Below are 21,987 nucleotides of genomic sequence, written 5' to 3' on the forward strand. Positions count from 1 at the left end.
TCTCTCTCTCTCTCTCTCTCTCTCTCCTCCGTTCATTCTTCTTCTTCTCTCTCTTTGTCTGCCTTTTTTTTTTTTCTTCCACTCTCCTAGTCAATAGCCTCATTCATTTTCCTTCAATAACCCTTCCTCCTTCTCTCTATTGACTCTCTCCTTTCCCCCTTTCCCTTTTCTCCCGCCACACGCCCCTCCCTCTTTTCTGTTCATTTCCTCCGCCCCCCCCAAACCACGTTTTCTTTACTCCACCCCTCCCACGTCACCCCCTCCCACGTCCCCCTCGCACTTCTGTCCTGTGACGAGCCCAAGTGTCGCCTAACTACCACACTCCTCCCCCCCTCACCTTCACCCACCTCCGTCTTTCATGCCCCTATCCCCCACCACCCCTCAACCAGCTTCTTCCCACCACCACCCAAACCTACCCACCTCCACTCTTCCTACTTCACCTAAACCCTGATCAAAAACGTCAGTCATAATTTCCAGTGGTTTTCGTGCATCTTAGAAACGACTCGATCCCATCATCCCCCCCCCCCCCCCCCATCAAGAGGAAGTTCTGGAATATGAAGTTGAGGCAGAGAGAGAGAGAGAGAGAGAGAGAGAGAGAGAGAGACCCTTTTACACCCCCTTTCATTTCTTCGTTCATTTTCTTCCGCCTTAACGCTGTTCAGTGAACAAAGATCCTCATTTCTATTATGCTGATGATGCTTATGATTTCAACCAGACGCAACAATATGGAAAGTATATGGTAAATGTAAATATCTTTATTCTCATTTCTTTTTCTTTTATATTCTTCTCGACCCTTTTAGGAGGGTGTGAAAATGCACGCGGCCGAGACCCGTTTTCTTTGTGGGCCGCCTGACCTCCCACCCCCCCACCACGTCATCTCGAGAGGGGAGACTACTTCAATTACGGCGGCCCATTGTTAGTGTCGCAATATGCGATCGTGACTGGTGAGAACCACTTGAGACCGCCCGCCACATTGTGTGGGGGCTTCCCTTCTCGCCTCGTTATGCGGTAACTTGATATTAATGATCTCTTGCAAAGTGAATGTGCAAAAGAGCTTTCTCTCTCTCTCTCTCTCTCTCTCTCTCTCTCTCTCTCTCTCTCTCTCTCTCTCTCTCTCTCTCAAAATGATCGACGTTATTAAACAAGGGTCGTTCTGTTGTGCTCAAGGGTCGTATTGTCGTGCTCAAGGGTCGCACTGTCGTGCTCAAGGGTCGTACCGTCGTGCTCAAGGGTAGTCCCGTCGTGCTCAAGGGTCGTATTGTCGTGCTCAAGGGTCGTACCGTCGTGCTCAAGCGTCGTCCCGTCTTGCTCAAGCGTCGTCCCGTCGTGTTCCACGCATTTAATCAATGGGTTGCCACCAACCAGTCAGCAAGACAATCAGAAACTTATTTCACTCAAACGTCGCCAATTCGTCTGCTCAACAAATTCTCTCTCTCTCTCTGTCTCTCTCTCTCTCTCTCTCTCTCTCTCTCTCTCTCTCTCTCTCTCTCTCTCTCTCTCCCTCCCTCCCTCAGCCTGAGTGAAAGTGCCAGACAATCAACTCCAAAAGTTCATTTTCAAGGCACAATAAGGTCCGCTTCCCCAATCGAACGTATATGTACTGGAAAATCTAGGAAGGAGGGGGAAAGAATCCATTGGACGATATTTCATTGGGAAGGGACGTGGTGAACAGTGGAACACGAGTGAGTGAGGGAGGGAAAGAGAATTCGTCAGTGTGAGGGAGGGATTGAAATTAAAAGAGATACTGCCTCCTGCCTCGAAGATGTCTTCTCGGTGTTTTGAAGGAGGTCGAGAGGAGTTAGCTGTTTTTGGAGGAGTTTTAGAATATTGATTGTCTAAATGGGTGAACGGGTAGGTGGAGGGTACATATACAGGGGTAGGTGGAAGGCACATATCTATAGGTAGGTGGAGGGCACATATCTAGGGACAGGTGGAGGGCACATATCTAGAGGTAGGTGGAGGCAAGTATAGAGCGTGAGGTGGGTACAATACATCAAAATAAGAGGATTAATCGATCCCTACAATGTGTTGACTCGACAATCAGATGGAAGATATGATATTCATCAAGGAAGGGAGTAAAAAGATCATTGCCACACAGCGAGTGATAGATCCAGTCAAATGCTAATCTGAATCATCTACATTCAGTGCAGGATGGGGGCGTTAATGAGATACACTTGTAGAAATTCAGTGGATAATGAATGCATCTCAAACTTGATCTGAGAGGCGATGCTTAACCTGGTTCTTTAATGTGCAGCCATGTGATGTACCTCTTGATTCAAGCAAGCAAGCAAGAGAGAGGGAGGAGGATACTAAAATATTTACCTGGCAGGTATGTAGCTAGTATATATGTAGGAAGGTGATGTTCATCATTTAATGAAAGCAGTGTAGTGGGTACTGCTGACATGATTGTAGCAGACTGTCTCGTCGTTACGATATATAAATAAGTCATGTATATATTGATGTATACAAGACCAATGACTTATTATGATTCCCTCCGGGTACAGACCTTCAGCAATAATGCATCCAACGACGCCTCTTACCAACGCAAAGCTTAGCCAGCGACCGACCGAGCGACCGACCTCTTCCATACTGCCGAAGACTGTCCTATCCTATTCTTTCTCTGGAAGGAGAGACTCTCTCTCTCTCTCTCTCTATCTATCTATCTACCAGAACCGATGTTTTCCCTCGGTATATAACTCGCACTCCCATTACTGGAAATTACCCTCGGCTACCGCCCTGCTCATCGACAAGTGCCAACGGATTCTTTTTTTTTCTTTTTCCCTTTCCAGGCCATTAACTGGCTTGCCGTCGGGAGGAGAGGCCGGGAGAGTGAGGAGAGAGGGAGGGAAGTCTTGGGAAGAGGCCCTCTGGAAGCAATGGGTCTTCGGCAAGGGGCAGTAGGCATGAGAAGGTCCTCCTTAGGACGAGATTTTAAAACCAAACAGTGAGGGGAAAATGATGGTTTTTGGAGGTGTTGGGGAAGAAGGCAAGAGGAAGGAGGAATTCTACGCCTCTTGGGGAGGAGAACGAGACGACGTGAGGGGGAGGATCTCTACTCCTGTTGGGGAGGGGAACTCCACTATCCTAAAGTGTCGTCTTAAATATCTTTTTTTTCCTTGAGGAAATTTACGACCAGATACGTCCCTTCGTTCAATTCTCTTTCCGCCGTCGTAAAATTCATCGTTTCTTCGCTTAAGTTATCAGAATATGATGTTACTTGTTGCTTGACAATGATGCGAGGGGGGGGGGAAAAAGTCCTCATTTGTAGATAATTGATAACTTATAATTTGTCCCTTTTTTTTTTTAAATGTTTTGGGCTTGATTTATTCATAGCTTTTTTTAATGTTTTGGATATAATTTCTTAGTCTTTTACTATCTTATATTAAAGGCTTAATGAAATATCAGACATAGCTTTATACTTTATGCGAGTGGGTATGTGTGTGTGTAATTATGTATGCATGAGGTTAACGCCTGGTGATGGATGGAAAAACCCCCGTATACCTCCATTCTCTCTCTCTCTCTCTCTCTCTCTCTCTCTCTCTCTTAGATGCACCTCATGGACAACGAACAGGTCCCCTGAAAACGAGTGATCTCTCTTACCCCCCTCCCCCTTTGGACGTTTTTCCGAGGGAAAACTGAACCAAAAAAAGAATTCTTCGACTGTCCTGCCTTACAGACACACAGACACGCCACCACCGTCGCTCGCTGTGGCTCCTAAGCCCAAATCTGGAGGCTGATGAGCGAGTCTTAAGGGAGTGTTTCATCTCTGGATAGGGAATGAACATGTCTGGCTCAAGATAGCAAGCCTTATTTATAGCTTCCCCTCCTATATTATGTCTTCCAGACATATATCTAAGTTGGTCGCTCTGAAACGCACAAACTCTTAAGGCCTTCCTTTCCCCCCATGCAATGACCGACCTCTATAGATAGTGTGGGTCATGGGTCGTTCCTCATATGTTTGGTGTGAGAGACCCCCATCACTCATAATTTCTTTCGAGTGATGTTTGGAGCTGAGAATAGACCAGCATTATGCTCGCTTTCACCAAGTTCTTGGAAATATTTAATGACTATTTAGTTCGTTGTGGTGCATAGGATTTCCTTCGTATATTGTGACTGTATACTTGAGCGTTCCTGTCTATGTATTGTGCACTTGATTCTTTTTTCTTTCCTATATCCCTATTTCTTCTTCATATGAGACCTTTTCCTTGTTTATCATCATTTGTCTTCTTAACATTATTAAATATTATTGTTTCATATTCTAATCTGTTCACTCACTTCTGACCTTCTTCGTGACTTTCTTTCTCTTTTCTTGCATTTTCTTCTTCCACTTCTGGCTATTCGCCATTTCTTTCTTTTTCTTCGTCTTTTGTTTATACCCACTTTGACCCATCATGTTATGTTCTGGTTTGTTTAGTATTCAGAAGTGTTCCCTTTGTCTCTCTCCTTTCCATATACACTCTTATATCTCTTACTGTCCCTTCACATTCCCATCCCTCCTTTCCCACATTTATCCACCCTCCATTCTCTCCTTCCTTTTCCTCGTTTATCCACCTTCTCCTCCCTCCTTTCCCACATATATCCACCTTCTCCTTTCCCACATTCATCCACCTTCTTTCCCACATTTATCCACCTTCTCTACCCACTTTCCCACATATTCACTTCTTTACCGACATTCATCCACCTTCCCTTCCTCTCCTATTCCACATTCATCCGCCTTCCCTCCCTCACTTTTCCCTCCGTGAGGGCTGCTTCCAACCTATTCCATCTCCCGCTATCCACCGCATCTAAGCCTCTTCGCTCTTCATTACTCCCTCTTTTCCTTCCCTTCATTGCCCTATTCGATTACTCTCATTTCCGCTCTCCCCACGTTATTTCCTCCTTGCCTTATCTCCCTCTTTTGCGCTACTCATCGGGGTGTGTATCTCCGTACCATCGTAGTGAGAATTTCCGGGGGAAAAAATGAGTGGGGGACACTCTCTCTCTCTCTCTCTCTCTCTCTCTCTCTCTCTCTCTCTCTCTCTCTCTCTCTCTCTCTCTCTCGTGTGTGTGTGTTACAACACTCGTGTGCCTCCCCCACTCAATTCTATATATCAGCCATGTCTTTATTCATGTGTTTGAGTACACAAATACACACACACACACACATTCCTTCCTTCCTTCCATCCTTTACATCAAGAATGCTCTTCATTTCATTCTTCTATCACACTTGATCTTCAAGCATACCAAACCAACATCCGTGACTAATATTCCCACTGTCCCCGCCTATCTTTCGCCTCTTAATTCGTCGGGTCTGTATTCCACCACATCAGCGTTACGTAGAACACACACCCTCCTCCTTCCGTAATGGCTAATATTTCCTCTGTACTCCATTACGGTAACTCGATCCCAACCCTTTATCAAACACACTTGATGGTAACTCACTAATCCTACGTCTTGGGGCATCTCGACCCGCTTACATAATCAGCAGGCGATTCGACCTCTTGTTCCCCCTTGACTCTGCTCTTTTTCTTCCTCCTCTCTCCCTTCTCCTCCTGTTCTTCCTCTTCTCTCCCTTCTCCTCCTCTTCTTTCCCTTCTCCTCTTCTTCCTCATCTCTCCCTTCTTCTCCTCTTCTCTTCTCCTCCTCCTCTTCTCTTCTCCTCCTCCTCTTCTCTTCTCCTCCTCCTCTTCTCTCCTCCTCCTCCTCTTCTCTCCCTTCTCCTTCTCCTCCTCCTCCTCTTCTCTCCCTTCTCCTTCTCTTCCTCTTCTCTCCCTTCTCCTTCTCCTCTTCCTCTTCTCCCTCTTCTCCTACATTTCCTCCTCCACCACCATCATCTCTGGTCCAGACGCCGCCACAGACAGTTACTCTGTAACATCACCTCTGGATGAAAGGTTCGTTCCGTCACGTCCCATGACGACCGCATCCCTCGCTCCCAGCCTACTCGTGGTCACGATGTGTGGACGTACGTTCAGGCGTCAGCTGTGACCCCCTGGTGGATCAGCTGTGATCCCTGGTGGATTTATCAGCTGTGACCCCTTGATGGGTTTATCAGCTGTGACCCTCTGGTGGATTTATTAGCTGTGACCCCTGGTGGATGGATCAGCTGGGACCCCCTGGTGGATCAGCTGTGACCCCCATGGTGGATCAGCTGTAACCCCCATGGTGGATCAGCTGTAACCCCCTGGTGGATTTATCAGCTGTGACCCCCTTGGTGGATCAGCTGTGACCCCCTTGGTGGGTTTATCAGCTGTGACCCTCTGGTGGATCAGCTGATCGCAGTTGGATTCACGGATCCCACTGAAATATCGGCCATTCTCCCCGTCCAACTGAGGGTCAAGGCGGACATAAGATAGATAAAACATGAAAAAAAAAAGGTGGACTCGGGGAAATTTTCTGCTTGCGTAGTTCTAATCGCTTCCAGGTTATTAAGGGGATAGAAAGAGAGAGAGGCCGATAAATAGACTACACAGAGACGAAGTTAGAATCGGTGTGGATAAATTACACACATACGAGAGCACACACAAACACGCAGATTATACATATATATGTATGTATGTATGTATGTGTATATATATATATATATATATATATATATATATATATATATATATATTAGAAACACAATCCCCTCACCACACAGCCCAATAAAACACAAGTGTTCCTTCTCATATAGTTATTATTGACATCATCCTCTGCGATACAAAATCTGCATAGAAAGCAATACAAAATACGCCATATATATACATATACAAACACTATACAAACCTTGGAAGCAGAGTAGCATCAATAATTCCAGTTATCATTTACCTTCAAAAGAATTATTTCTTGATAATTGCACGGATGTGGAGGGTTAATGCCTACAAGGGAACGCTATTTGATTTCTTTTTTGTGATTCTTCTTAGCTTGAGGTGAGAATCGATTGACTGGGATATATAGAGAATCCGAATCTATTCAAGTGTGTTTAAAAGAATTCGAACTCCTATTGGTTTAGTGGAATTCGATCCAGTAAGTATGGGTTAGGTAGATTTCGAACCCATTTGAATTCGATCTTGTGTAAGTAAGGCTTAGGGAATTCAAACCCATTTAAGTATGAGAAATCGAGCCTATGTAAGTATTCGTAGGGGAATTCAAACTTATATTACTTCAGTTGAATACGTGTTCGATCCTCCATCCTGACTTGTATGTCCAAGCACAGCATTAAAAAAAAAAAAAATTTATCACATACTTAACTATAAATGAATTTGGTTATTATAGGAAAAACAATTATATAACTGACTAGAAGGATAATTTCTATACAGCAAAACGAAGGGCAGATGATCAAGTGGCTATTGCCTCTTTGCAGATGAATAAATAATTATGTAGGAACAAAGAAAAGAGAAAATCGTCGGTTGTTTTTTTGGCTTACACCCAACACTAAATCAAAGCAGCGGGAGTATACGAAAGCTTAAAAAAGAAAACGTCGGCAGAAGTTAAGCTGAAGCTGTGTGTATGTGTTTTCGAACTCTTATTACGCTGTAATGGATATATTTTAGTTACATTTCTCTCCGGTTTATATATATAAATATTATTCTATTTTCGTGTTACGATTCCTTGAAATTTCGATGTCCAGTTTGTTCTGCCTTGAATAACATTACAATGTCGTTATACCACTGAGGTCAGGGGTCAAAGGCCAGGTCGTCATATACCCAGGGGTCGTACAACCATTGTGCTCAAGGGTCGTGCAACCGTCGTACTAAAGGGATTTAAAAAAAAAAACGCGAAAAGGAAAAAAAATATTACTTTTAACAAACTTTTGAAAAGAATCCTATCTTATATCTGATCACAGACGATCGAACCATCGTAACGACCCACTTGCTCATGGGGGGGGAGAAGGAGTTCAATTCCCTCCCTCTCTCTCACATCTGGTCTTCCTCCACCCACTCCTCCTCTTGTGTCCTTCCATAAGGCTCCAATATCTGGATGAAGCCAGACTGTAGTAGAAGACCCTGTGCAGGCATTATCCAGCATACCAAACATAAGACTTTCTAACAACAAACACTTGGTATTTACTTAAAAAGAAAACGACACACCTAGTAAAAGAAATGAGAATGTGAAACTAACACACACACGTACAGAGACACACGAACACAAACAATTTAGATCATGGCGTCAGTACCTTCAATTCTATCTATTTCACTTATATTCTTGCCATACTTGATCGCCGTTTCCCGCGTTAGTGAGGTAACGCCAGGAATAGACGAAGAGCTGCCAGTTCTGCTCACATCTTTTAATCGTTTTCTATATATTTGCTTTCCTCCCGCACTCTATGATGTGACTAAGATCTTGCTGGAAGACAAAGTGGCAACACCCGAGGCATCACGACATGTCAGTGTTGCACCCGAGGCATCACGACAGGTCAGTGTTGCATCCTAGAGGGGTCGGTGTTGCTTTCGAGTGTGCCACTACAAGATCTTTAAATTTGCTATATTTCTTAAAATATCACATTTAGTTCACAGCCCCACAAGCTCTTGGGTTAAAAAAAAAAAAATTGACGTTTGATATTTTGGGATTCATGTGTCAAAACGTTGTACAGTAATGAGCATAATGCTCTGGAGGAAATATAGAATTTTCTTCGTTGTCTGGAGGAGCATTTCCACTAGCATACTCAACAAAGTCACGTTGGTGAATAGCATGTAGGCGAGTAAGAAACACACACACGAAAAAAAAATTATCTACGTATCAGTGAATCATTTATGTTCAGCTTCCTCATATATTGTGTCCATATGTCTATTTGGGGGCAGAGTCACTATCACACAAGAAAATGCCGCGGTAATACGACCTATGAGGAAGTCACACTGTTGTCTGGTACCGAGTAGATGATTGTATGTTTTTTTGGCGTTAAATGGTCCAACTCCCTCAAAAAAAGATGAGGAACTTCTTGAGGAAGAGGAGGCTATGTCCCTCTGCCATTCTCTGCGTCTGGGGGAGGTATTTCCACAGAGTCCAGGGATGTGGACCAGGCTACACAGGAATATGACACCTTCCTACGAGGCTGTGGAAACCCTCGCGTCAACCTGGTGAGAGTGAGTGAGGGTGTAGCGCGCCCCTAGAATTTCTTCTAAGCTGAAAGAAAATGAGAATCATTCAGGAAGGTGAAGATCTACTTTTACGTCCTGGATCTGCCAGAAGGGCGTGCAGGACTTCATTCCAGGTAGTCGAGGGTGTAACCTAGATTTTTACGCTGTAGGAACATAAGGATCTCCCAGAAGGGCGGCCGCTGGCGGTCGTTGGGTCTCCAGCATGCGGCCATCATGTCGTACATCTCCCTGGGACAGAGAGGCGGCTGCGGCAACAGCATCATACCGGAGCCGTCGCCATGGTAGCAGTGAGACACGTTCTCCAACACGCCGTCGTCACTCAGTTCCTCGTAGGGCTGCTGACGTGCCATCGTCAGGATCTCCCAGAGGGTCACGCCGAAGGCCCACACGTCACTCTTGGTGGAGAATCGACCTTGAAGGATGGACTCCCACGCCATCCACCTGATGGGTAGGAGAGCCAAGCTATCTCTATGTCTGTAGTAACTGCCGTAGTAAAGCGGTCGACTCATGGCGAAGTCTGAGATCTTTATGGAGAGTCCGCTGCCTACGAGGCAGTTACGAGTCGCCAGGTCCCTGTGAACTAGACTAATGGTCTCCAAGTGCCTCATTCCGGCGGCTACTTGGGTCGCTATGTATATGATTCCGCCGTAACTTATAAATGGCCGGTCTGACCGTATACCACCGAGAGCAGTGTCCTCCGACACGTGTCTCTTTAGAAACTGATGGAGGTCGCCAAAGGCCGTATACTCCATCAGCATACAGAGTGGTTCCGTTCGGGTGACCATGCCTATGAGACGGCCAACATTGGGGTCATCGATGCGATTTAGCGTTCGAGCTTCCTGGTGGAACTCCTTCTTCATGACTTCTTTGGTTCCAGAGTTTAACTGCTTCATGAGCACGACGCGGGAGCCTGTCCGCCCAACATCGTCCACTCTACAGAGCTGGACGACGCCGAAGGCCCCTCCCCCAAGAACTTCCAGTGGGTGGAGCCGATGCCGCGCCAGTTCCGGCACCGGACGCTCGTAGTTAGGATCGGAGACTTCGATCTCGTCATAGATGACGGTGCCTGTCACGCCTTGGATAACGGGAGCCCGACAGAGATGCGATGCGGTGAAGTAGTGCTCTTCGGGAGGCGGTGGGATGGGCGGTATGGGCGGGTCTTGTGGTGCCACCGCTGAATGCAGCGGCGTAGGAAGGGCAGGAGTGTAGACCTCAGAGAATGGCGGAGGAGGAGTCATGTTCAAGTCAGGCACGGCGTAGTCCACAGAGTCATCCGTGTCTGCCGGTAAAGGACTTTTGACCAAGGTATCAGAGAAACCCCCAGACTTACTGATGCTGTATTGACTAGAAGTTAGTTGTATCTTGTACGGTTCCTGGTACAAGGAGGACCCCGCCTCGTCATCCATGGCAACGTGGCCATAGAGCTTTCCATCAGCTCTGGAATAGCCATTGGACTTGGACGCCAGGTTGAGGTTGATATGTAGATCTTTCATCTTCATCGAGACCTTCCTGTTCTCGGGAGAGGTCACGGACGGCTGGGGTTTCCGCCCGCTGACCGAGAGTTTGGCGCGATAGTAGAGGATGAAGAGCACCACAGGAACCACCGCTAACACCACACCGAGGCAGACGAGGCCACCGATGAGGAGACCCGAGGGATGGGATTGGTTGTCGGGCACGATGGGTGAGCGAGACTCAAACATCCGTCCCTCCTTCATCGTCTCCTTCGAGCTTATTAACTCTTCCTCCGCCGTCAGATTACAATTGCAGGGGACTGGAAATACATCACAAGCGTATATAGTCATTCCATTCTCCATGAACATGTGTACCAATGTACTGAAAACATGTTTGTGATGATGCTGATCATGCTGTTCAATATTCATGGCTTGTGTATAATCAATATTAACTACAGCAGTACAAAATGCAGCAACATTAACAGCATGAGCAGCAGTACGGTACAGTACAGAAGCCGCCAGGGCTTACCGGAGTCGAAGGCGACCTCGGAGATGAGGATCCACCTGAGGGAGAAGTACATCTGCAGCTTGACGTACTTGCCGGCGGCGTTATGGAGTTTGATGGTCACGTTACGAGCGTTCTCAAAGATGCGATCCACCACGTACTCGTACTCCACCGGCGCCAGCACGTGGTAATGCTCCCCGCCCACGCTGAAGAGCACGCGCGCCCGGGAGAACACCTGCCGAAGGGAGAAGGGAGACGAATGTGAGAACACCTGCCAGGGAGAAGCAATACAAGGAAGGAGTGACATGGGAATACAAGGAAGGAGTGACATGGGAGAACGCCTTCTTGGCAGAGATACAGAGATGTGACAGAAATACTCGAGTAATGAGATATAACTTGGTAAGGCGAGAAAAAGAGAAATCAATACGTTCGTTCACCTTGAACTGGAAGCTAATGATGTTACTTAACCTGACTAAATACTAACGAGTCATTCAGCATCTTTAATCAAAGCTAATGATCAGAGATTAACATCAATGTGATCATGGTCCAACTGCCCGTTGCTTCTCATCATCTTTAAAAAAACACTTAAGAAAGACTTGTATTGATAAAAGAATTATACAGATACAATAATGAATTTCACTCAAATATCACAAAAAGTAGATTACCTACCCTCTTTCTGGAAGTGCCATTGATCTGAAAAGGTATTAATATCTGCCGAAGCTTAGACGAATGAACTTCCCGAATTCGAGGGGATGATGGACGAGGTGATTATAGCCATCCACGTTTGAACAAGATCCATCATAAACCGACAGGACGAGCAACTGCAAATGACCCTCACTAACCACTTAACAATACAAGACCCGAGATAACATATCTTTTTTTTCTCTCTCTCTACTCCCTCGCCTCGAGAGGAAACACCTTCCGTGGACGTACGAAAATACATATATCCACCACTAACGAGTCATCTTGAATGATGATGACCTGTATATATAAGTAATGATATATGAAGACAGAAGCGCCCCCAGACAGCTAACTTGCAGCCGCTGTTAGAGTCAACGGCCTAGGTAAGTGTACTGTAACCTTCACATGACTGCTCCAGCTTCTCTTTCTTTCCTCCTCCTTTTCTCCTTCTGTCTCTCGGTGCATTTAGAAGCTACACTTGGAAGGGCCAGATGGAAGTTAACCCTCGCCCGCAACGCGTCAGGTAACCCAATGATAACTGGGAGTAAATTCTATCTTAATTGAATTAGGGTTTTCGCCGTTCTTCCGATGTGGTCTTGAGAGTGATGGAAAGCAAGTTGGGTTTTGGCTTATGAGAAGTGAATCTAACATTAAATCCGCTACGAATTAGTCTTTGTCTCCTATTTTTTTTTTTTATCTTCTTTCTTTATATAATTGAAGGATGACAATAGCTACGTTTTATCCAGAGTTGGTTCATATTAGGTTCGAGGAAGATAAGAAAGCTTGTCAGTGTAGAAATTGTTCTCTCTCTCTCTCTCTTACACACACACACTCGGGAGTCGAAGGGGGGAGATTATATATATATATATATATATATATATATATATATATATATATATATATATATATATATATATAATTCTTTTTTTCGTCTTAACACTTCCCACGTACTACCCTCTCACCAGCACTGCAAGCAGCCAAGCAGAACGGGCCTTGCTGGACGAGCCTGGAACCAGTCCCCCCCCCTACCCCCCTCTGCCAGGGGCGCGAGATGACCTGCACAACGCCCCACCTACCATTGCATTAATGGCCGTCTCTCTCTCTCTCTCTCTCTCTCTCACACACAACCTCGGGTCTGTGCAATGTAACTCTCACACTCTCTCTCACACACGCACACACCTCGGGTCTGTGCAATGTAACAGTCTCTCTCTCTCTCTCTCTCTCTCTCTCTCTCATGAAAAAACTTATCAATTATCCCGTATAGAAAATACGACCTCCATCATTCTTCATATACACATACATCTATACATTTTTTTGTGTTCCTGTCACTCGGCTTTATTTGTTCAAGCAGACATTTGTATTTCTCTACAGTTGACCAACGTACAAATATATTAACCACATCCTCGGTCTTTAAGAGGAGTTTTCAACGTATAAGAGATCTAATAATGACCATATTTACTGCTCACGGTGACGCCCTGTATCACATTTCCGAGCTATGGTACTCACCCCCCGATTGTTCTTTCTAAGTCCTTATCATCGTCAACCACAGAGAGAGAGAGAGAGAGAGAGAGAGAGAGAGAGAGAGAGAGAGAGAGAGAGAGAGAGAGGCGACGACTCCACCCATAGCCTGTCGGTTTAAGGCTAAATAATAATGGTATCTTCCTTCCCACACTGTATCCTAAACCTGTTATTGACTTGAAGATTGTACAAATGGATAGATCCTACGACAGCAGGTAGACCAGGGGAAACACACACTCTCTCTCTCTCTCTCTCTCTCTCTCTCTCTCTCTCTGCTCCCTTTTTTCCCCCCATTGAGAACATCCAATGAAGAGATCTGCTTCCATAGTAAAGTAACTGCAGATGTAGACGGTAGAAAACCTACCTGGACGACCTTGGTGAAGTACCTGTCGTAGACCCATCTACCGACGTACCCGAACTTCCTCCTTAAGGCAACTGTTTGTGTAGATGTAGACAGCAGAAGACCTACCTGGATTTCGTTAGGGGGGAGGATATTGCAGTAGATGTAGACGGTAGAGTACTTACCTGAACGTCCGAAGTGAAGAAGTTATTGCTGTAGATGTAGACGGTAGAGTACCCACCTGGACGTCCTTGGTGAAGAAGTTGTTGCTGTAGATGTGGACGGCGGAGAAGTTCCTGACGGAGTCGAACTCGAAGGTGATCTCGACTGGCTGCGTCTGGCGGGTGTCATTCTTCCAGCCCACCCACTCGTACCCTGCCCACACGGGAGAGAGGGTGGAGAAGATACATGAAACTGTACATATGGCACTGGATGCCTTCCATGCCATTTCCAGCACACACACACACACACCTTCCAATAGACCCACTGTTGATACGACGTACACATACCCTCAGCTTATTTCCAGCACCAGCCCAGGGGTGTTCTGGAAGGGCTGAAACGTTTCAAACGAACGTTCGTTCCATTCAACGTCCAGAACAAGACGTGAAATGACGTTGAAAATGAGTTACGGTCCTTCAGGTGCATAAATCTCGTCGGTATGACAGAGCATCCCCTCTCCCTCACCCCACAAACACCACCTCGTTATAACAAAGCCTCCTCCTCCTCCACCTTCCTCTCCTTCTCCTCTGTGTACCCTTTCTTATTCTCATTCCCTTCTTCCTCCCTTCCTATGACCCTATCACTGTGATATTCGATATTCGAATCTTTTAAATCCCTCTTTTACGACGATTAATACAATATTCTTTTTTTCCTCTCTGTAAGCTCCAGGGTGGTTTTGAGGGGAGGTTGAAATTCGATATTCCAGTATTCGTCATTCAAAGAGGCAACATCCGGCGCCAGGTTTACTCAATGCCTCCCTCTGCAGCCACACACGCACACAGCACCAACACACACATACAGCACCAACACACAGCACCACCACCTAGCACCACCACCATAAGCATCCCGGACCACATTAGAGGTGCAGGGACGTAGAGAGAGAGAGAGACTGACTACCATCGACTGATAAAAGCATATAATAGCGGGCCACTGGCAGCTTCCCTTGGGTCAGCTGTCATGAAGGAGATGAAAGATTGTGTGGCTGCCGAAGGTTTACGAGCAGGTGGAGCGTCAGTAGGAAGTCCTGATGCAGAGATAAGTGGCCGGCCTGTGAATGGAAGGACGGGGCTAATGCCTGATCTACTGGCAGACCACTGGTGGGGGGGAAGGGAGGCTGGACGTGCCGACCCCCGTGTATAGAAAGGTGAGAACAGTTCAGGTTGCAAAGGCTGGGATGTTTGCATACAGAGAGAGAAAGCCAGTGCGCTCTCTCTCTCTCTCTCTCTCTCTCTCTCTCTCTCTCTCTCTCTCTCTCTCTCTCTCTCTAAGTGATGTGCCTGTGTGCTAATGCGAGTGTGTGTGTGTATAAGTATGTGCGCATATGTTAACTGATGTGTCTGTGTGCTCGTGTGTGTATGTATGTGACAATCTGAGCCAAGACGATATATACACGAGACAAAGCAACAAGGGGCATACGAGTACACAGCTCCCATCCCATCGGCATATATAGGAAAAAAATAAGTATTAAGACGAAGACCAATGTACAGACAGCCAGACAGACCCTCATAAGACCACCCTATCCCCTCCACCCCAAGCCTGCCACCCTAGAAGCAATAAGCCCACATCATAACACAAGTCATCATGCTCACCCGTACAAATAGCGACATTAATCAGACTTTGGCGATGGCATTATAGCAGCCAGTGACTCAGACATTAACGTAGAAAGGTTCCGTCCCTCTTGTGGCTCAGACTATTGCCCTTAAATGGTTCAGTTTCTGTGAGGGAAGTGTTCAGTCGTGATTCCCAGGGTTCAGTCAACACGTGTCAGGGTTCAGTCATGATTCCTAGGGTTCAGTCAACACGTGTCAGGGTTCAGTCATGATTCCCAGGGTTCAGTCAACACGTGTCAGGGTTCAGTCATGATTCCCAGGGTTCAGTCAACACGTGTCAGGGTTCAGTCATGATTCCCAGGGTTCAGTCAACACGTGTCAGGGTTCAGTCATGATTCCCAGGGTTCAGTCAACACGCGTCAGTCACTTGTTACGCCAGAATTCAGGTTATTTTGAGGTCTTGGATTCGGTAAAGTGATTGGGGTTCGTGTCAGCAATACTCACACCAGATCTTATGGTGTTCGATCCCTAGTGGAGTGATGTAGTTTACTGTAAAGCCAGAGAGTCTGACTGTTCTGTCGTCTCATTGAGTGTTTGGTTTACTTCAGCAAGTTTACCGTTGTATATTCTACCCCAGTTTTATGGTAAACCTCTTCTAGTTTAACGCCCAACTTTTCCTTGGAATGTAAACGTTCGATGCTTTGAAGTTTACAGAAAAAGCGTAAGGTTTACATCGCCTTCAATCTGTCCTATTTATTAGTTTTGAGTTTATCATGTTATGATTCGTTTTTTACTACAATCAGGACCAGTTTACATATCAAATCACTCGCTCCTAAAAGTAGTGAATCAATCAGCAATCAAATGGGTGGACTAAATCGAGTTTACGTAATCTTCATTCTTGCACAAGTTTGCCGCAAAGTGGTTTACTTTGAAAGATACTAGATCATTATGTACTGTGGGGGTTTTCAGTCTCAAATTAAGGAGTTAATTAAACAAGAGAAGCAGTTAAGCGTGGATTAATTAATCATTTTATGATCTAGCGATTTTTTTTATTCTCGACTGGACGCGTTCAAGTTGAAGTTGCTCAGTATGACCTATACTTAAGAGGGTTGAGAGTTCTATCTACAGTGTGGAAGTTCTATTTAGTAGTGTTAAATATTTGAGTATTGGTAAGAGAATTAATTACATCTACCGAGGAGTACTCTCTGCCCTCCTTTCTTACCGTATGTGAGCCAGACATAGGCAGGATCCTTTGCGTGTGGATATGATGTGATTGTTACACGAAAGTGCACTTGGGACCCTATCGTGTTTCATTTCGCCATGGAATCATAGGAATGTGTGCGTGTCCATCTATAAACTTAGTTTTTATAATCTAAATCGGCATCTATGCTCAGCTCGAAAGTCTACCGTTAATCCTATGATCAAAGTCACCATTTAGCAATGGAATTCAACCCAGTACTAACAGCATGGGAGGAACTACTGCCTTCCATCCACACATGTGTTTCACTACCACGTCTACAGTGATTCACTGACAGGAACAGGATGTAGCAGTCGTCTCCTCAAAGCTGAGAGATATGTCTCGCACATTTTTAAGAGGCTCTTGGCTCCAGGGAGAGTGTGTATGTGTGTGTGTACACACAGATATTCGTATATGTTTGTGCTTGTATCTGTGTTGATACGAGTCCGTGGAGAGAGAGAGAGAGAATCATTCTCAAATTAAAAACAGCTCGAAGATCTGTTTCTACGTCCATCCCTTACGACTCGAGTCTCTCATAACAGAACAAGTAATTACTGGTCTTCTAAGAAGCTCGTACAGAAACTGCTTTCTGAAAGTGTTCGTAATGGGAAGAACAGGATGCCAGCACTTTTGCTTCCCAGAGTAATGTTAGTCATGGCTCAGACATTTGAGAGTCTCTCTCTCTTGTCCGGGAGAGAGAGAGAGAGAGAGAGAGAGAGAGAAGAGGGTTGGAGGGTTCGATGCCCCGGTCATTACGCTGTGTCCACCAGCATACGTCTGAACGGTATGGGACGCGCCTCTGCATATGTGCTGGTGTGGGTGTGTGCTGGTGTGTGTGTGTGTGTGTGTATGTGGGTGCGTGTGTATGGGTGTGTGCTGGTGTGTGTGTGTGCTGGTGTGTGTGGGTGGGTGTGCTGGTGTGTGTGTGTGTGTGTGTGCTGGTGTGTGTGGGTGGGTGTGCTGGTGTGTGTGTGTGTGTGTGCATGTGTAGTCCTATTCATATGTAGATGCGAGTGTGTATGAGTATCTATATGCGTGTGTAAGAGTGTTGTCTAGACGTCAACATATGTATAGAAGTGCATGTGTGTGTATAAGCTCCTGTTTCTGTCCCTGACACCAGACATAGATACGCTATATACATCAATATACATCTGCTGACACTCGCGCATGGCTGACAAGGAACACGGTCACCGACGGAGCTGACTTCAGCCTCATTTGACCCGCACCAATAACTGTCAGCCATGACGTCAGGAAGCTGATGTAATCGATGATGTCATAAGTTGGGGTGTGTACCGACAATGACGTCTTGCAACGGCTCGACCACTGAGAACGACGGTACGCCTGATGAATAAGTTGGATTGATCTTTTGACCTGACCCTTTTTCCCTTCCCTCCTCTAAGGGTCATACCAACATACTCACGGGTCGTGCCGTCGTCCCTAAGGGTCGTACATAGGAACAGGACGATGATCACATCAGCTGGGAAACCAAACAGCACTGGACATGGAACATATGTAAGATATTTACATATGAATGTGGCTTAGGCTATGGAGGAAGCTATGAGAGTAGCTCCTTTAACCGTATTCGTCCATAGGGACGAAAATCACCCTTTACTTACCCTACCCGTTCAACCATAAAGGACTCTTTGAAATACGAGTTTACGCTTGTTTACGACAGATCTTCAGCACAGGGGCTCCAGATGTATGTGTCTATCCTGAGCCACCATCGAGTTAGTGACATGGGAATACATAGTGTAAACAGATATTAACTGCAACCTTGACCCAAAACGAGATTACCTGCTGAAAGATTGGAATTCTCCCTTTAAGTTTCCTCTAAGGTCCCTCTAAGATGATGAATATTATAACTAAATACAAATATAGAAGAGTACAACCATCTTTATGGCTCCCTATGTTCCCTCGATCCCTGGGCGCAAAGGATCTCTCATACCCCGCCTGTCTCTGCTGCCAACGCGAGGGAGGGCTCAGGCAAATAAAACCCACCCTTCCCTTTCCTAATGCTAATTACCCCTCTAGTGGACCTGTTATCCCATCCACCTCACCTCTAGCTGCAGTCTTTCCACTCTCAAAGACATCCTCTCATCCTCCAAGCTAAGGTACTTAGGAAGACCTCATTGTACACTCATGAGTAGTTCTGATCCTCCATTTCACATAGGGAAGGAAATATGGAGGTTGAAAGGTTCTTGATTTCCAGTCCTTCAATATCTACAGGAAAATTATCAGCCATTCTAACCATATCGTACAGCAACATGACCACTCGATCCAGCAATGACCTGAAACTGGTTCTTATTTATGATTGTACAATCTAAAACGTCCAGGTTCGAACCAATGAGTGTTTTCACTGGAACCTCTCGTTAAGGTGATGCCTGTGTGTGTGTGTGTGTGTGTGTGTGTGTGTGTGTATTTCTCTATCTCGTCGTTCACTTACCTCTGCCACGACCTAGGGCGTCGACCCGGAAGTTGGTGTGACCCGTCTCGCCGTCGGTGAGCTGACCAAGGCCTCCAGAGAGCCAGCCTCCCTTACGTGACCCGTCGTAGGTCAGGTCACGGAGGTTGTAGTCTCCGCCGCGCGGGTCACCGTCCGGCATGGTATACGACACGAGTCCTTCTGTGAAAGGAGATAAGGGCCATAATCGTTTATTGAACGAGTAATCTACGTGTCCCCTAACACCGCCCCCCCCCCCCCCTCTTCGTCTACGCAAGAGGACATAAAGGCCATTACAGCGGGTCATATTACTGAACTACGACACTATCCACGTCTGTGTGGCGTTCGGGGACATGAAAAATATATATTGATCTGTAGCACTGGGCTACAGTGCTGTACCGAGTGTGCACAGTGTCCGATGTAGACACGCTACAGGACAACATAGTTACGGTACAGGACAACATAGCTACGGTACAGGACAACATAGCTACGGTACAGGACAACATAGCTACAGTACAGGACAACATAGTGACTACTGACCTGTATAGCGGCAGCCGTAGAGCTCGACCCTCATGCAGACTGTCCTGGGATGGTCACTGTAGGGGACGAACCTGACCCTGGCAGCTATAACTGGTGGGCTCAACTGGGAGGTCTGGGCCAGGTACGTGTTGCTGTTGCCCTCCAGTAACTGTGGCAGAGAGAGATAGGGAGAGGTGAGAGTGTGGTGAGAGCGGGAGGTCTGGGCCACGTACGTGTTGCTGTTGCCCTCCAGTAACTGTGGCAGAGAAAGAGAGGTGAGAGAGTGGTGAGAGCGGGAGGTCTGGGCCACGTACGTGTTGCTGTTGCCCTCCAGTAACTGAGGGAGAGAGAGGCGAGGTCTCGACCACAGTAGCTGTGGGTAAGAGGTGGTGCTAGGCCTGCCTACCTGCCTGCCTCTCTATCTACTTACGTCCAATAATTGGTTCTCTCGTAGGGGAGTGAAGGAACGCTGACCGTACTTTTAAAATGTTAAGGACTGGAATTCTAGCAATGCTAATGGTTTATGTGTGGGTAGCGTTCCAGTAAGCTTTTATGGCATAGTTCCAGTCTCTGCCTGGAGACAAATATGGAAGTCCTGCCTCCTCCTTCAGGAGATATGACGAAGGGAGGCATCCAGAGTTATTCCAGCCGCTGACATAACTCGGGTGATAATCAAACGACATGAAAACTCGGAGCTCTTGAGTGCATACCTGAGACCATCGAGGTCAGTATAATGATCATTAGACGAAAAGTGCAAAGTGTAATAATCTAAATCGAATCAATATTATATTCTTTAAAAGGAATCAGATAGTCCAAGAAGCTCCAATAAAAAAGCCTAATATCAAAATTATACATAACTATGTAACTAATCCACTGTGGCCACTTGGAAGAGGAGGTAATGATGATGGATCGACAGATGGCAGGGGAATAATTTGCAGGCAAAGAAGCTGTAGACATGCAGCTTAATGTGTATTCTTGGGTATGTATGATTTTCAAGCTTTTTTTTTTATCACTACTATGTATCCCTTGAGGAACGACCCATGCTTATAAAAAGGGTCGTAGTACCGTTGTATTCAGGGGGTCCCACCGCCGTGCTCAAGGGTCGTACCGTCGTGCTAAAGGGGGTTGAAATAGTTGCACTAGATTCACTGTATTGGTTTGGTTAATGGTATAGGTGGCCTAGTGGTCCGGGCTGGGCCACTGGTGGTCTCAACCGGGCCATCAGTAGTCCAGAACGGGCCACTGGTAGTCTATAACTCGCCTCTTATTCCCAAGGATCACTAGGTGGCCCAGTTGGTCCAGATCCAGCCACCAGTGGTCCACACCAGTGGTCCAGGCCAGACCATCAGCGTTCCTTACGGGAGTACAAATAGTTCTTCAACTCGGACCACCAGTGGTCCACACAGGACCACTAGTGGTAGCACAACTCACCTCCTGTCCCCGACCGTCACTATAAGTGGCCCAGTGGTCCAGCCCGGGCCGCCAGAACTGCAGCTTGTATTTCTCCGCGAACTCTCTTCCATAACCGTTGCCAAATCTTCCTTGTACCTCGACTTTGGTGACGAGATACACGTTGCCCAGGTACACCTCCAGATACTCGACTCCTTCCTTGTAGATGACCTGGCGAGGGCACCAGGCGCCCCCTTCAGCCTCCACGCGAGCTCTGCAAACAGAGGTTTTTCTTTTGACAAACACATCATAGGTCATAGAGCGTGGTGCGTGTGTGTGTGTGGTGTGTGTAGGGTGACCACAGGGCAATAAGGGATAAAACTTCAGTGTCTTCAGTGAGAAATTTGCATATTGGATATTAGGGGTCTTGTGGTATACTGAAAAGGCTTTAATATCTATGTTGGAGATGGGTAGTGTCCAGAGAACGCATGCAAGAAAGTGTAACTCGTACATGTCTGGGAATCATAGTTTCAAACAAGTTATACTTCTAGTTGTGTTTCAGGAAACATTTCCAACACCACTACATAATACAACTTTTCTAATCAGTATTGCTTACGTCAAAACTACAATCTGTTTTTTTCAAACCCCTCTGTAAGGCTAATAGTCCTTTCGAAACAGTCTTCAGTGTTTGAAATTAAGCTCATAAAAGTTACTTAATTGTACATATTCAATAAACCAATATCTTAAAGAGTACTTAAAGTCTTGCTTTAATACTACATACCCATCATGACTAGATGATATAATGCTACGATAAAAGGGGTTAGATCCAACGATAGAACAGGATAGACGATGTAATTCAACGATAAAAGGGTTTAGATCCTACGATAGAACAAGATAGACGATATAAAGCTACAGTGAAAGGGATTTAGATCCTACGATAGAACAGGATAGACGATATAAAGCTACGAAAAAAAGGGGTTAGATCCTACAATAGAACCGGACTATTTTGAACGATGTGCGAGTTACTGATGATCATCGCGTCTGCTGTATTTCTCTATATTTTACCCGCCTGTTTTTACTCT

At 46.0% G+C, this 21,987-nt stretch overlaps 1 protein-coding gene and 1 long non-coding RNA gene across 4 annotated transcripts in view; one reads left to right on the plus strand and one right to left on the minus strand.

Moving 5' to 3' along the window:
- LOC139767299 (uncharacterized) overlaps nt 1–21,987 on the plus strand; it is a 122,712-nt gene that overhangs the window by 98,354 nt on the left and 2,371 nt on the right. The window lies entirely within an intron of this gene.
- LOC139767298 (discoidin domain-containing receptor 2-like) overlaps nt 6,638–21,987 on the minus strand; it is a 119,054-nt gene continuing 103,704 nt past the window's right edge. For all 3 annotated transcript variants that reach the window (XM_071696507.1, XM_071696508.1, XM_071696509.1), the window contains 6 exons: nt 20,948–21,179; nt 19,538–19,685; nt 19,001–19,180; nt 13,793–13,926; nt 11,037–11,247; nt 6,638–10,827 (listed from right to left, as the gene is read on the minus strand). In XM_071696507.1, coding sequence (XP_071552608.1) covers nt 9,161–10,827; nt 11,037–11,247; nt 13,793–13,926; nt 19,001–19,180; nt 19,538–19,685; nt 20,948–21,179 — 2,572 coding nt within the window. In that variant the 3' untranslated portion in view covers nt 6,638–9,160. The remainder of the gene's footprint in view (nt 10,828–11,036; nt 11,248–13,792; nt 13,927–19,000; nt 19,181–19,537; nt 19,686–20,947; nt 21,180–21,987) is intronic.

Source organism: Panulirus ornatus, chromosome 59 (assembly GCF_036320965.1).
Source record: "Panulirus ornatus isolate Po-2019 chromosome 59, ASM3632096v1, whole genome shotgun sequence".
NCBI classification, from domain to species: Eukaryota; Metazoa; Arthropoda; class Malacostraca; order Decapoda; family Palinuridae; genus Panulirus; species Panulirus ornatus.